This window comes from Bos mutus, chromosome 22 (genome assembly GCF_027580195.1).
Source record: "Bos mutus isolate GX-2022 chromosome 22, NWIPB_WYAK_1.1, whole genome shotgun sequence".
In the NCBI taxonomy this organism is placed as follows: Eukaryota; Metazoa; Chordata; class Mammalia; order Artiodactyla; family Bovidae; genus Bos; species Bos mutus.
Window position 1 is genome coordinate 17155278 of NC_091638.1, and position 16049 is coordinate 17171326.

Genomic DNA, 16049 nt, shown 5'->3' on the forward strand with positions numbered 1-16049 from the left:
GCAGAGGACTTGAAGCATCTGCAGTTCAAGAAGGCATGGGCACTAAACTCTTCCCTTCCAGCAGTTTGGCATACTGGTTACAGAACTTGCTTTGCAGACAGGCTTTTATTCAGAGTCTAGCTCTGCAACTTCCTAGTTGTGGGAACTTAGGCAAGTTACTTAATTTTTCTAAACTTTGGTGTCTTTATGGAATTAACTATCCTATTAACTTTCCCCATAGTTATTGTAAGGGTTATACAAAAGTGTGGATCTAAAGGTGTTTCAGCACAGAGTCTACCACTCAGTGAAATACATGGGGAATGGGAGCTGTCATATTATCTTTGTCTTACAAATGCAACAGCCAGCAACCACTTGAGCCCAATTATTTCCCATCCCTGAGGGATAGAGCCTCCCTTTTCATCCCTTTGCCCTGGCAGAAGGCAAGAACCAAGAATTCCAAACAGACCATTTATTTTCTAAGAATCAATATATTTTCTTCCTTTGAAATAAATACAAACCAGTTTGAAAGGTCGGGGAATCTATGGGAAGAAGGGAAGTGGGGACAGGCCCCAGTCTTTTTTTTTTAGTACCAAATGACTCTGGCGCGACCCGGAAACGCAGTTACAAATGAGAATAATTTAAATTCTCCGCTAATTACAGTATTTACAACAGCAGGGGAGGGGGTCACCTAGTGCCCCTCTTCCGGGCTGGACAGACATCAGTCCCACTGCTAGGCTGGGCGGATGCCCGCTCACCACACCACCTCAGAGGCCTTAGGCCACTAGGCAGTTAGGGATTCTCCCGGCACGAGTAGGCAGAGGTGGTGGGATGGCCTGTTTTACACAGTGTCCTAACCTTGGCCCACCACCCTGCGCTACAATGCCGTGAGGTCTCTGGAGCTTTCTGGCCTGTGGGACCTCCCCTCTCATTGCGCAGAGCCCCCAGGGGCCCTTGGAGTGTTCTGTACAGTCCAGCTGCACTCAGGGCGGGAGGGACCTCCCCCACCCAGCTTCCCCTGAGACTGGCCCCAAGACCAGGAATGAGTCAGTGCAGAGGCCGGTGCCACTCCAGGACAGTGAGCCAAGGGGAGGAGAGAGGCGGCAGGGCACTGAAGGCTGGGCCGTGCTGGGCAGCGTCAGTCGCTGTCGCTGGTCTCGCTGCTCTGCTCGCCCTGCACCTTGCTGCGGTGCTGCAGGGCCCTGTGGTAGGCTATCTGTACTGACTTGCGGATGTTAGATTTCCGGCCCTCCAGCATCTTCTCCTTGTCAAGGTCCTGGTTCACGCCCAGAGGAACTAGCTTAGTCCTGGGTAGCCACTGCCTGTAGGATGAGACGAGGATCAAGTAAGTCATCTCTTATCTCTGGGAGGGCAACAAGCACCAGCCTCCCTTACTTGTTGCTTCCTTCTGAAACTCCTAAGTGCCCATTCTGGGCCAGGCTCTGGTGGGAGTTACAGAAACCGAGAGATGCAGTCCCTGCCCTCCAGGAACTGCTCACAGGCTAGTGATGAAAATAGCCCAGTTGACAGTCACACCAGGGGATAACTACAGGGCATTTATGAGTGCAAAAAGGAGCCCTGACCTAGCCTGAAATAGATACCTTGTCCCATGGGCTACAGGCAGACTTAACTGACATTAGATATCTTCCGCAGACAATTAACAACAACAATCGACTACGCTTGTAAGTGTGACAGAACAGGGGTTCAGAGACCCAATGATTATGTCTGCTTTATCCCCCACATCTTGTTACCATGGAGGCAGAGGTGGGAAAACTAAATCTAGAAGCCACCTTAGTCTGGGTGCAGAGCCGCCCCTACATTTTTCACAGTCACTTGTGGTCCTGTTTTCTAGCTACAGCTGTTTGTCAGCTGCTACCCACTCAGTCTCTCAGACTCTTGGTCAACACAACCCTTTTGCTCAGCGATCTAAGTCCCTCCCCCACTGATTTATGATCGCCCAGGCGGCAGTGCTGGAGTTTCCTGGCAGCCTGCCCCCAGTGGCTGGGGCTGCGTCTGTGGCTCTGAGTCACATCGACTGCTCCCCTCCTCCCTTACCAGGTTCTCTTGTTGTCAAAGAAGAGGACGAGGTAGAGATGCTCTCGGGCTTCTTGGGTCATCTGTTCCCCAAGTTTCAGCACCTCCAATGGGGGCACAGGGATGGGAACCCCATGGTGGAACATACCTTCCCGGGGCATCTTTGGATCAATGATCTAAGGGTGTAATAAGATCTTGGTTAGTTCAGTCTCCTCCTTCGCCCAGGCTTACCCTATCCAAAAATTTGGAGACTACCTCTAAAGTGGGGACAGAAAAACATAATCGTCTAACTAGGGTTGCAATCCTGACCCTCAGCTTCTTCCCATGCTGAACTATTTCAGAGCCCAAGAGGTAAAGGGAAGAGAAAGGGACAGATGGAGAAACTAATGAGGGACCTCTAAGTGACTATCTGCTAAAGACTCGTGTGCTCTGCAGCTCAGCAGACAGTAGGAGGTCTGCTGCTTTTGAGTGTATGTCTTGGGGCTGGAAGACAAGGGGTATGACGAGAAAAGCAGAAGCCTACCAGAGCTGGGTACGATGGATACCCTCGGCATTTGGCCCACACCAGGTCCAGAGCGTCCAGGGGGGAGTCCTCATCCTCTGATAGCCAGCCAGCTCCCCGGCCCAGACTCTTCCTTACAACTTCACAGGAATGGGAGAGAGGGGACGGATCAGCAGCCAGGGGTCTGGCAAGGCCCTGACACCAGGCCCCCAGCATCCCTGGCTTTGGGCGGGCGTACTTACTGCTGTGGCCCACGCCGCGGCCAGTGCCCACGGAGTAGGCCTCATTCTCAGTGCCTGAGGTATCTTCGCTGCTGTCCTCTGGGAATGTGCCCCGAGAGAAGGAGGGCTTGCCCCGGCCTTGTTTTGAAGGCGTTGTGCTGTGGACAAAAGGGATGCTCAACTCAAGAGGAGGGCGAGAGTGGGAAATGGCATGGTGGGTGTCTTCTTTTGGCCCCTAAGGTCTAAGACTTTTGGAAAGCAGAGGCTAATTGAATAATTTCAGACTCAAGTGCCCTTAGGGATTTGGGGGTGATCTGACTGAAGTGGGCTGGATACAGCAGTAGTGATGAGTGTATGCCCTATCTTAAGGCAACAGTGGTCAGAACTGCTAGGTCTGATTTTTAAAGGGAATACAGAAACTGGGAATTTTATGTGGCACTTCTGGGTTTGTTTTTTTAAATATCATGCTGGCCAAACAAAATATGTCTGTAGGCCAAATCCAGGTCACCATGAATCAGTTTATGTACTCTGTTCTACGTGAAAAGTGAAAGTGTTAGTTGCTCAATCATGTCCAATTCTTTGCAACCCCACCGACTGTAGTCTGCCAGGCTTCTCTGTCAATGGGATTTCCTACACAAGAATACTGGAGTGGGTTGCCATTTCCTTCTCCAGGGGATCTTTCTGACCCAGGGATCGAACCCAGGTCTCTCACATTGCAGGTGGATTCTTTACCATCTGAGCTACCAGGGAAGCCCTCTGTTCTAAAACATGAACTTAACCAAGGATGGTCCCCTCTAATTCATTATGGTGACAGTCTCATCCATTCTATTTATTTTGCAGAGAACCTTTGGTCTGAGCCCTCTTAATCTAGGTGGAGATGGCTGCCACCACACTCCCCACAGGGAAATTTGGAAGGCCATCCTGGAGGCAGGTTTAAACCAAGAGGGCTGGTACCTGGTCCGGTCGGAGGCAGCACTGCTGCTGCTACTGCTGCTGGATTCCGAGTCTGAGCTGCTCCGAGGAAGGCTGCAGTCATTACGATACACCAAGAAACTCTTCTTTACTGGCTGGTTTCCACCGCTGAAGCCATTGGCTGGTAAGTCTTGGTTGGGGGTGGTGGGGGGAAGGAAGGAATCAGTCAGTAAGATGCAGATCAGAGATCTACTGGGGGTAAGAGGGACTCAGAGCTTGGCTTTACGTTCTGTGCTGGAAAATTCCTCCAACCTCAGCCAGCAGAGCCAGCTCTGGGCAGTGTCCACCACAGCTGGCCACAGCCCTGCCCCACCCCTTGCACTTCCCTTGGCAGTTACTAGCCTTAGGACACAGTGGCTTAAAGGAGATTCCCCAAGGAGAATGAGAAGAGAAAAGGTGAAGTGATAAAATGAAGGGCACCCTGGATGGGAATCTGGTTGGGTTAGTGGCTCTGGGCTTCAGTTTCCCCATCTATAAAGTGAGGGGATTGAATGACAGGCTTCCTAAGGGCCCTTCTAGCTCTGATATATTACGGGCAAATGAAGGGCTAGGTGGGAGTTATACTGGGAAGGATGGCAGCTTCGCTCACTCTATTGGAGGGGCTGGGTGATGGTGAGGCTCACCCATTGGGGGGTCTTCTGTGGATTTATCACTGTCGCTGTCTGAACTCGAACTGGGCCGAGGGCTCCTACCCCGCTTGCGCTGACGTAGGGAGCCCATGATGGGGAGCTGGGGGGGCCCCACAGGACTGCCTCCGTGGCTGGGGGTCATCTGGCTCTCCCGGTTTTTGGGGGGCCGGCCCGGCCTCTTGGGCGGTCCAGCTGTCTTCGGGTTCTTTTTGGAGAACAGAACTGAGGTTCTCCTGCCCACCTCAAGTGCGGGGGTTGAGGACATGTTGGGACCCAGGCCTGGAGCAGAGAAAGAGAGAAGGAGAGTCGGTGAGGGGCCTGAAGTGGGAAGGGAGTCTGTCTACGGTAGACCCTGGGGATATAGGACATAACTTCAGCTAGAGTAGGGGAGATAGTTTTGGGGGCAGGGAGTTGGGAACACTGTCTCTCACACAAATAGCCAGAGAGAGGCAGCTAAGAGGCCCCTGAAGGGGGAAGGAGGGAGAAAGTGCAGCTAGCTGAGCAGGAGGGACCTCTGCCTGGGGGTCTGGCAGGGGCTGAGTGTGTGCAGCAGAGTCTCAGTCTGGCTGGCCTTGGGGTCCATCATGCCATGGGGTTCAGACCTTTGCTTGTCTCCTGGCTGCTGCTCTCCTCGGCGGCACTGTCTGTCTGCCCGTCCTTGTCACAGGCTGCTGGGTGGGGTGTCATGCCGCCCCGGCTGGAGGGGCCGTGTCGTTCAGGCCCATCCCGTCCAGTCTCCCGCTGGTGGGCAAGCTTCCTCCGCAGTGCCGTCATCTCTTTCTTGATCATCTTGGCGCGCCGAGAGCGGCCCACGCTCTGCTTGCTGGCGTTCACCTCATCCAGCCGTTCAAGCAGCAACTTGAGCTGCTCTTCCACTGGCAGGTGCTTCTGGTTCTCTAGCAGGACCAGCCGCTCTTCCTCTGCTGCAGGGGGTGGGAACAGGGGATGAGAGGTCAGTCTCAGGGCAGCCCTCTGGGCCCCGTGAACCTGGGCAGGCAACCAGAAAGTCACTCTTTTCCCTTCCACTTCTCACCAGGAGCAGCTGTAAAATAGTAGCACCGAGATGCAGAAAGGCGGGGATTGCTCTCCATTCACCCAGTCTGGCTTCGAGAGCATTCCTGGGGCTAGCGTGCCACTGCTCAGACTAGCTGCTTCCTGCCTACACTGCCTGCTCCCAGGAGGGGACTTTTGGAAAGCTGTTCATCCCTGGCATTGGCCTCTACGTGTATGTGTGACTTATCACCCACCATCTTCGGTGTGGTGTGGGGCCTCGTCTCCAGTCACGCTGGGGGGAATATGCATGCCCGTCTCAAAGTCAATGCCCATTTTTTCTGCCTGGCGCCGGGCCTGGCGGAGCACCGCGCCACCCTGCTCACGGAGCCGCACTGCTGCCCGGTAGAAGATGGTATCCTTGGCATTATACTTGAGGCAGTTGCTGACGATGAGGTTGAAGTCCTCCTCAAAATCATCAAAGTTCAGGTAGCGGTAAGCCTCCAAGTTCTGCTTCATGGTGAAAAAGTCCATAGGCTTTTTGATGTGGTCGAGGTAGTCGGGTACCTGGGAGAACACGGGAGGTGTAGCTCAGTGGAGGTATGTTCCCCATCCCCCCTGAACCCCTGTTCCTAACAACCTCCCTTGAAATGCATCCAGCAATCTCCTGCTCCTACAGTCAGAGGCAGGCATACAGCACAGGGGAAAAGAAAGCTGGATTCTAGTCTGGACTTTTCTAGTCACAAGCTGTGTGACCTTGGCAAGCCTCTTAGCCTCTCTGGGCTTTCTTTTCCTTGCTTGGAAAACAGTAATGCAATTACAGCCGAATCCTAGAGCCACATGAGGTTTTAATAAGCAAATGGCTAGGGGGAGCCTCTGGAAGTAACACCACCCTGCATTCCTATAGCTCTTTTTACTTATCAGTAAGCCATGTAAGGAGGCTGCTGCCTCAGGTCTCTCATTTTATACCTTTTAGAGAGAAGAGTCTGCCAGTCAGGACCTAGGGCTTCAGAGATGGTTCTTTAGGTGCTGAGCCTTCTAAATTCTCCGTTCTAGGGTTCAGCACCCGGAAAGTGTCTTCCTGCCCTGGGCTTATTCACTTGGCAGACTCAGTCCCTGCCTCTGGGGAAGGAGTGCAGACTGCCTCCCATTCTGGGCCCTTGAGGTACGACAGGGACAAGACAGAGTCCAGGTGATGCCTGTGGTTCCGGTTCATCCCGGAGCCCCAGAGCCACCAGCCCCTCTCTTCATGGTCCCCTCCTAGCCCCTGGCCCAGACCTGCGGCAAGGGTCCATCTGGGAGAGGAACAGAAAGAAGGTGGAGTGAGGGGAAGGGATTCTTACTTCGTCCAATTCGGTTACCTCAGACAGAGGGACCGGCTCGCTGAAGATGTTGCCTGTGTCCTTCTCTTGGAGCTGCTCCAAGGTTTTTCGAAGGAGGATGAGGAAGGGGGTCAGCTGCATCTCCATGGCGATCTGCTGGACCTTGATCTGCCACACATAAAGGCTCCATCAGCCAGGCCTAGGCTGGTCCCTTGAGGAGAGGTCTGGGGAGGTGGCTGTAGCTGGTGTGGGAACTCGCCTTCCTTCCTACCCCACACTGCTGGGTGCACTTCACTACTGTGGACTGCCCCTTCCTTGAACTCCTAGCACCAGCTACCTGCATCACATCATTCAGGAGTCCATTCATAAAACGCTCCTGTGACATTCTGCTTCTGAGGAGCCTGACAGCAAACTGAGCTCCAGGTTACCTGACTCTCAATTAGCTTTGCCGCTTCCCGGCCAGGGGACGCACACTTTTCTGGGTTTTCTGTTTTCCTGGGTCTGTTTTCTCCACTATAAAAAAAAGCTGGTCTGGGAGCACTCACCGTCTCCCTTTTGAGTTTCTCCCGCTTGCGAATCAGCTCCACCAGCAGCCGTGCTCGCTCCAGGTCATGCCGAAGCCGCTGCCAGGACTTAAGCTGTTCTTTGAGGGCCCAGTTCTTATCCTCGGAATCTCTCTGAAGAGGCAAAAGGGGGATCAGGAGATGATGAGAGAGCCAGAGGGAACGAGAGCCCAGGAAACTTGGGTCAAAGGCAGGAAAACCAAAGCTGGGAGCAGTGATCTCTTGGTAGGCTTGCCAGCTAAAGTGGAAGCTCTGCAACCCACTGTGGCTGTTGAGCCCAGTAGAGTTGGTGCTCGGTATATGCTTGTTGTGAATGAAAGGATGAACACAAGGAATAATGCATGAAGGATAATGTGTAAGGATTTCATCCTTAGCCTGATTTGAGGTCTAGTTTAAAGGAACAAACAGCCCAAGCCCTCAGGCATTGGAAACTGCAGTCACAAATCTGTTCTTGGGACCTCCCTGGTGGTCCAGTGGTTAAGACTTCATGCTTCCAGTGCAGGGAGCATGGGTTCGATCCCTGGTTGGGGAACTAAGATCCCACATGCTGGGTGGTACAGAAAAACAAGCCAATGATAAGTCTCTGTCCTCATCCCCCTGGCATTAGTTCCCAGAGCCCACAGGGAATCTGACATAGTACCCCGACTTGGTCACAGTTCCTCTGAGATTGCAGGTGGGTCTGCAGGCGACGCAGCAGCGGGACCCCATTCCGTGACTGCCTCTTCAGCGTCCAATAGCTGTGCAGCCTCTGCATGAATTGGCTCTTCCTTTGGATGGTCAGGCGGTTAGTGATTTTACTGAGCCTGGGAAACAGGAGAGCAAAGAGAGGAAAAACCTCGTGGGCCTTGATTTTCTCACAGAGAACAGGGGTCTTTGGTCCATGAGTTTCCGAGTGGGGCTGAATAGGGAATAAATCTATTGTCAAGAAGGCCTGTGACACTGGGCTAGGGCAAAGAAGAGCAAACACAGCTGGCTGTCAAGGGCACCTCAGGAGACAGGAAGCCAAGCTCCGAGTGCTAACTCTGTTCACCAGGGGGGTGAGTGAGCCTGGCCCCTAAGACTGCTTATTGTCACTGCAGCCCTGAGTACTAACTGACCCTGGGACACCCAACTTGGACTGAGTCTGGGAAGGTTTTAAGATGAAGTACTACAACATAGCAGTCAACTACTGGAAATTGTCTAGGTAGCACAAGAGTAAAAAGTAACTGATCCTCACAGCCCTCATCTGTGGCCATAACACAATTCCTTGAGCATTTCCTTCCCTCTTTTCCATTCTGTTCTCCCTTCAGAGTCAGACTGTTTCTTCCACTGTGGCTGGTGGCTACTCCATTGTCTTACTTCCTAACTTACACCACCCCAGCAACATGAAGGGCAGTTTCAAATACACCTGCCAAGTTGGCCAGAGAAGAGCTGAAGTCTCTGGTTCCTAACATAAAAGTCAGGTGACCTGCTAGAGCTAATCTCTTTTGATATTAAAAACCATCACCACCTCTAGGTAGCTCCTGATAGGAAGAAGAAAACCCAAGCCTGTCACTCCACTCAGGGGACTGTCAGTCTCCAACAGGGCTTCTTCCCTCCCTGGCCCGCCCATCTGCTCCCCCGTACCTGTGTGGTGGAATGCAAGGCACAGACACCACAGGGGCCGCTGCCCGTTTCTCTGCCAGGATCTTCCGCGCCTTCTTCATCTTGATCCGGGACTTGGCCTTGGCCTTCTTGACCTTCTCTGAGCTCCAACTCTTACCCTCATCTTCCTCCTCCTCCTCATCCTCCTCGCCTTCACTGTGGGACAGGGCAGGCAGGCGGCGCGCTGAACCTGGGGGTGTGTGGATGTCGCAGTAGGCAGTCTTGCGGACGCTGAAGGAGGTGCCATTGGCCCCTGTCTCCCGCACAGGCTCCATCTTCATGTAAAGGCCAGCCTGTTGGGCACACGTCACGTGGAAGGCTGTGTAGCAGTTGGCCTTATGGCACTGGATGCAGGCCCCTGAGCCCCGCTGTTTGCAAATGTAGCAGGTCAGCTTCCAGCGTGCGGGCGGGATGTGCTCAATGCTGTCAATGGGCTCCAGGAAGACTGTGTTGGCAAAGCAGACCTCGGGGATCCAGAGGGCACACACCACATGGGCCCAGCGCCCATCATCTGTCTGCTTGAAGGCACCACCCTTGTTGGGGCACAGGGCGCAGTCCACAGCGCGGGAGGGTGACTGCAGGCAGCGGCGGCACAGCCACTGGCCCTCAGGGATGTAGGGGACACCGTAGCACTCCTGGTGCACAGCCAGGTTGCACATGTCACAGAAAAGGATGACATTGCTGTTCTGGCACTCGCCGTCATTGCAAATACAGCACACAGCATCCTCATCTACTAGAGCATTGGGGTCGCCTTTATTGTGGCTCTCAAAGTACGACTCCTTCTCCAGCCGGTCCATTAAGTACTCAAAGATCTCCTGCGGAATGGGACTCACACCCTCCGTCTTCCGCCGCTCGTTCATGATATCTAGCCAGATGTAGTCCTCCTCATCCATGTCGTACTCAACCTCCTCATCCAGCTCCTCCGCCGACTTCTCAATATACCTGCAGTGCACACAGGCAGCTCGGCATCAGAAGGTTGAGATTTCCCTCCCTTAAAGAACGTGGGTTACATCTGTGGAGCACTCACCCTGTTCCAGGCCCGTGCCTTGATGTATACGTGGTCTCATTCTAGCCTCACCTTTACTCCAGGCACCGTAAGGCCTGTCATCATTCTTGTTGTGCCGAAAAGGAAACCTAACGTTTGGGGCAGTGAATTCACCTGGGCCGGCTCTCTTGTGAGAAAGTGGAAGAGCTGGGATATGAACCCAGGCATGCCGAGCTCAAAGCTCACGTCCTAGCTGCCACACTGCCTCCTTTGAGATGCAGAGGCTCAGCAAGATCCTGAAGGGAGAAGGATGGGGCGGCTAGGACCCCTGATTGCAGTGGTCTGGGTGATGGTACAAAGAGTCGGGGGCAGGAAGGTCCTCAGTTTTCACTTGCCAATTTACATTTGTTTGAGTACCAGCCGGCTGTATCCTGAACGGAGCTGCTGTAGGTCTTCTCTCAGCTGGTGCAGCAGCAGCTCAGGGCTCCCTCAGAATCTAGGTACTCTTTGCTCTCTGGAAAGCCTTGGGAGATAACAGTCAGGATAGCTAATATTTACTGAGCATTTACTATGACCGGGCATTGTGCTAAGTTATCACAGTTATCTTCCTCACAGTCCTTGGGTCAATGTTCTTCTTGCCCTCACTTTATAGAGGAGGAAACCGGATGCTTTGGGAAGTTAAGTGCCCCACACAGGTGGTTCACACAACCAGGAAGTGGCAGAGCTAGGATTCAAACTCCACTCCACAGCACTCACTGGGCCCGCATGACTGCAGCCAGGGGCGGCTCTAGGCGCCTGGGGTACAGAGCAGGCTCCCCACTCCCCTGACGTGCACACTCCAGGTGGCCTGACTCTGCTATTGTAAAGCTACAGGGAGCAACGACGGAAAAGCACACGGCTTTGGCCTCTAACACACCTGGACACACACCTAACAGCCAGTTAGGTCCTGGCTCTGTTACTGTGGGATATCCAGGACATCCCTGCTCTTTTCTAAACTTCAGGTTTATGGATGAGAGAATGAGGATAATACCTTTCATTTTCTAAGACGTCAGGATTAAATGCAATTAATTAAAAATGAATGGGCTAAATCAAGTGGTACATAGCAGGCCCTAGATATATGTTAGTTCCTGGGCCTCCACTCTGCTCTCCACAAGGAAAATGCGACTCTGCGAGCTGCAGCAGGCCAGGCAAGCATAGGCTCTGGAGCTGTGCTCTGGGTGACAGCAGGCAAGTGAGCGAACCTCTCAGGGCCTTGGTTTCCACATGTGTAAAGTGGTGATCCTAACTTGAACCTCTTTCACACAGCTGTTGGAAACATTAGATGAGTTAATATAGGTAAAGTGCTCAGAACAGCACCTGGAGCAAGTAACTCAATAAATGTTAGCTTGATTATTAGCTTTGGTATAGCTCTGCCCGACCATGTCTTGCATTATAACTGTTTTCGTGTCTTAACCCCTGCACTACGTGGATAGAGGCAAGGACCATATCTGATTAACCACACAGAAAGAGGCAGTCAGTGTTGTTCATCTGAAAGACATTTTGAGAGTGGAAGGGAGGAGAGACTAAAGTACTGTGTCTGTCAGAAGCAGCTTCTTGCTTAGCCCTTCACCTTGTCCCCAGGGTGACTGCAACATCTTCATCCTTGAAAAAGGGTGTGGCTCAGGGCTAGTGTGAACCATCTGGCCCATTCCAGGCCTTGGCACCAGCTCTCAACCTTTTTCTGCCATGACACGCGTAACATTATGTGATGGTGCGCAGCACACTCCCACAGCACACTCAGATTACAGGCTGTGGTGCAGATAAGGTAGGCTGCGTGTCATGTGCGATTCCTGACACGCCAGCTGACACTCCACCCTCCCTCTCCCCCTCAAGAAAGTTTATCAGATGGGAGCAAGAGCCAGTGCTGTTGTTAAAGAGATGACCTCGAATCTTCTCACATTTACATAAAAAGTAAATCATTTCCAAAACAGGCAGTTCTGCTAAGAGTAGTAACAAATTACATGCAACACACCTCCCAACTGATTGCAGGGGACCAGCTGAGAGCTGCTGCCTGGAGAACAGATCTGATCCACAGGAGCAAAGAGTGACTCTGAGTGGAAGGATGAAGAAAATGAGCAGGAGCTAAGCTGTGCTACCTAAGGGAGCAGAGAGTGCTGAAGAATCATGAGGGGAGAGGGCGGGCCCGAAGAGGGGTCTATGTGTTGGGAGGTGGGCATGGCAGTGAGCACTAACAGATAAGAGAGACAGTGAAAAGCCAGAAGGACATGGAGCTGGACTGGACAGATGGAAGGATGGAAGAGAGGAGGAAAAGACAGGCTGGCATGTCAACAGGGGTGAGAGGAACGAAAATCACTTGAGTTCCCCAAATTTGCTTGTAAAGAACTGAGATTTAGTACCTACTATTGCACTTTTGGTAAAAACTACCTTTCACATAAAAACCTTTCTAAGAAGTCCTTGTCGGAGATCAGGCCTTCTGATTAGCTGATACCAAAGATAGCTCCTTAACTAACTCACCCAAGTGCCCTCTTTGACTTGGATGCCAAGACTCTCAGAAAGAAGTCTCACGCTTGGTGTTTGTTTCATCCTTTAGCTTGGGTTTCTGAATGTGGTTACCACCATACTTCCCCCACTCCATTTTTTTACCTCATGTTGAAGGAATTTAGCCTTTTGACTGTGATTTTTATTAGGAGCCACTGTGACAAATTTTTGGAAGGAAGCAGATACTAAGAAACAGTTAAATCAAATAAAAGGGTTCTCAGAGGAGTATGAAACATTGGTGATGAAAACACTGCTTCTGCATGCCAAAGGATGGGTGACAGTAACTGGATAAGCAATGGGGAAATTACTTATGCAGATTTACAAACAGCTTTTAGGACTCTATGAAGTCAGTGTCCCTAGTCTTCCACATTGAGGCTAGCAGAGGAATATTATATCTGCACTGCAGATGGGGTCACTGGAACACCAAAAGCCAGACAGATGCCTTTCCCAAGGTCACGGTGATGGAGTAGAAAGGGTCAAGATCAACAGATGGGACCCTTTGATACTGTAGAAATAGTGCCGCTTTGGAGTCAGAGGAATATGGGTTTGAATCCCAGTTCAGCTATCTACTGGCATGTGACTGCTCATAAGTCTGGTCCTTCTTCTGGACTGTGGTTTCCTCACCCATGAACAAAACCTACCTGAGCGAGTTGTGAGAATAAGACAAGGGAATGGCTATAAAGCGCCAGTGAGGGTCCGGCATGTGGCAGTGTACAGGAACTGCCATCACCGCTAGCTGGGACACGTCTGCCTTGGCAGGGCCAGTGTGTTGCTGCTATGCTTTACCTCTGCCATTTCCTATCTGTTGCTTGTCACCTGTTTTTGGCTCCTAAGCCCTGCTTGACCAGTTTTCCAGAGTTGGGAGGCGGAGGTGGCCTTACCGGTAATAGGAGGTCGGCCGGGGCGGGGCATCAGGGGTATCTTGCTCCAACTCCCGGTAGACCACCTCTGGCAGCTTGGGAGTGGTGCTCGCAGAAGCATTGTGGTGGTGGTGATGGTTGGAGTCCTTGCGTTTCTCCTTGTTCTTATGCTTGCCTGACTTGGGAGTAGCGGCCGGTGTCTCAGTGTTCTCCTTATTGCTGCCGTTCTCAGGCGCCTCCTCGGGGGCCTCCTCATCCTCAGACACCACATCCAGGTTGTCAAAGATGCTGATGCGGTGCACGCGGCCGTGCAAGTCCACTTCCACCATGCGCTGGGCCTGTGCGTAACTCATCACCTCACGGCTGGGTGACTGGGATACCTCTGAGGGGCTGGGTGACTGCTTGTTGGCTGGGCGTGACTGGCGCCCCTTCTTCTTGTGCTTTCGGAGTGGAGTCTGCTGTGGGGGCGGTGGGTTGTCATGGTCATAGTGGTACAGATGGTACTCGATACCACTGTAACTCTTGTAGACCTTGCGGCAGGTCTCCACGGGGCACTCATAGGGTGGCTTAGTTGCCCGCAGGTTGTGGCAGAAAGTCTTCACGTCAAAGTCCACCCCCATGCTGTCACATCTAGAATGTACAGATCAGTTAGCGTAGGCCCGGGCCACCCACTCCACTCTCTCCAGCCCTCCCTCTCCCCAAGGGTCCTGGCCAGCCAACCTCTACAGCAGATCCAAATGCCATCTCCTCCACACCATGGCCATGGTCTTGGTATTATTACCTCTTGTCTGATCATCCTGCCCTATGTCTCAGTTCTAGCTTTTTCTCATATAAATGTGTCCAGAATGATCTTTCTACCAAGTAGAATTATTCATATCAGTGTTTTGATTGGAACCCTCCTGATGCCCCCCACTGATTTCAGGATAATATCCACATTCCTTATGATGACAGTCATGGTGTTCCTTTCATTCTGTGGCCTTAGTCTTCCTTTCTAGATCCTTCTTTTCACCAATTATAGCTATATTTCTGTCTAACCAGGGCAACTTGCCATTCCCTGAATGTTACCAACTCTCATTCCCGCAAAATGATCTCTATTTAGAATGCCTTCCACCCTCCCTGATTAGTGAGCTCCTACTCATTCTTCAAAACATGGCTCAAATGTCACTTCTGTTATGATTTCTCCGTCTATCTCACAGAAAGCTGTGTTTCCACAGCATTTCATCCTCACCTCCACCACAGCACTCACCACACTGAAAGTTCTCTGTCTCCTTCCACTAGACTGGGAGCTGTACAGTGCAGACACCAGAGCCTACCCACTTCCATAGCCCCAGAACCTGGCATGCAATATTGTTTTGGCAAATGAATACATAATTTGTTGAATAATAGCTAAAAGAAGATTAGGGACTGAGACGGATGAAGGCTAATGTCAGCCCATGCAGAAGTTTGAATCGGTGGCCAAAATGATTTGGTCCTGGACTCCAGCAGAAATAAATGGATGACAGAAAAAATCGGTGACTTTCTAAGGCCTCTGGGGTAAGCCTATGCCCTGGCTCTGGGGATGCCACCAGGCCTTAAGAGTATAAACAGGAACATGGCAGTGCAGCACACTCAGCTCCATGCTGGTCCTTAGAGCCCTCCCTTCCTTCTCTCCAGTGTTCCTGGGTGAGTGGAGACAGCAGATGGCACCAGCCCCCAGGAAGCCCAGCTTGGTCAGAGACTGCCCCAATTTCTCCAGGCCTAGCTGGATTCAACAATTTAACTATGGGCTGGGCACCATTCCAAGCAAAGCCACCCTGAGCTCCCTAACTAACAAGAGTTCTTCTCCTGTGACTTAACCCAGCCAGTGAACTGCTCCAGCCACTCTGTCCAAGCCCCAGATTGCCATTTCATTAAAACTACTTAAACTGCCCTTACTTCCTACCTGTGGCTATCTTTAAACAAACCAATCAGAAGCACAAACTCTGTTTCAATGAGTCCCTGGTGAAGGCTGCAGCTCTGCTGCCCTAGCTCCCTAAGCAGCACAGAGCCCCCGGCAAATGTTCCGCTGGGACTCAGCAGCAGATGCACAGAGAAGAGACACGGAAACTTAGACCTGAAAGTCCGTGGGGAGGGCCCCAGGCCCTGGGGTATGACGACCGCATCTGCCCAAGGCTCTCAGGGGACTGGAGGAAGTAGGGGGCGGAGGCCAGAGGGATCAGGCCAGGCCCAGGCGGTGCCCGCAGCCCTCTCCCGGATGCGGCGACGTTTCCCCTTGATCAAAGTGTACAAGTTGAACAAGGCTCTCCTCCTGCCATTGACCCAGGCAGCCCCGAAGGGATACACTGTAGCCCAGGGATGCGGGCTGGGGGCGAATGCACTGTCAGTTCTTCCGGCTGGGGTGGCCCGACCCTCGGGCCGGGCAGTTTCAGTGCGTGCCCCACGAAACTAGCCTACCCCTTCCCGGCTTGCCACTCCCGCCCTGGTCCCTGGCCCGCACTCACCGGCCACCTCGAGTCCGGGCTCATCGCCGGGGACGCCCGCCGGGGCTCCGACCCCACTTAGGGAGGCCGGCGGGGAAAGACGGGTCGGGGAGGGAGAGCCCCAATTCCGGAGACTGCAGACCACGCCACCCCGACCCCCTGCCGCCCCACGCTCTGGCCCGGCTCCCTGGGATTCCCGCGCTGACCCCTGCCGCTCCCAGTCCCGCCGGCGCCCGAGCGTCTCAATTCCGGCGGCCGCCGCCCCTTTCGAAGGCCCCTAGGTTGCCGAGTCTCGGGACCCGGCGCCACCGGAACAATGGAGGCTCCTGGAGGCAGCGCGGGGACGGCGGCGGCGGAGACGGTGGCGGCAAAGGC

At 52.9% G+C, this 16049-nt stretch overlaps 1 protein-coding gene across 5 annotated transcripts; it reads right to left on the reverse strand.

Annotated features, from left to right (window-relative positions):
* Positions 1-450: 450 nt before the first annotated feature.
* BRPF1 (bromodomain and PHD finger containing 1) lies at positions 451-16049 on the reverse strand. 5 transcript variants are annotated; one of them, XM_070360116.1, is made up of 14 exons: positions 15696-16047; positions 13237-13845; positions 8815-9774; positions 7850-8012; positions 7192-7323; positions 6668-6814; positions 5582-5891; positions 4937-5257; positions 4329-4613; positions 3688-3835; positions 2755-2891; positions 2534-2652; positions 2032-2186; positions 452-1298 (listed from the first exon to the last, which is right to left on the reverse strand). In XM_070360116.1, exons 2-14 carry the CDS (start codon positions 13833-13835, stop codon positions 1115-1117), a joined length of 3660 nt encoding a protein of 1219 aa, XP_070216217.1. In that variant the 5' UTR covers positions 13836-13845; positions 15696-16047; the 3' UTR covers positions 452-1114. The 5 variants fall into 5 exon arrangements, with proteins under 5 accessions (XP_070216220.1, XP_070216221.1, XP_070216216.1 ...); XM_070360117.1 differs by having other exon boundaries at positions 453-1298; positions 6686-6814; positions 15696-16046; XM_070360119.1 differs by lacking the exon at positions 4329-4613 and having other exon boundaries at positions 451-1298; positions 15696-16049.

Coding starts and splice junctions, on each gene's coding strand:
- BRPF1 (XM_070360115.1), bottom strand. CDS start 13,835: ATGGGGGTGGACTTTGACGTGAAGACTTTCTGCCACAACCTGCGGGCA. Junction 9,775..13,236: donor CGGCCGACCTCCTATTACCG/GTAAGGCCACCT, acceptor TGTGCACTGCAG/GTATATTGAGAAGTCGGCGG. Junction 6,815..7,191: donor AGAAACTCAAAAGGGAGACG/GTGAGTGCTCCC, acceptor TATGTGTGGCAG/ATCAAGGTCCAGCAGATCGC.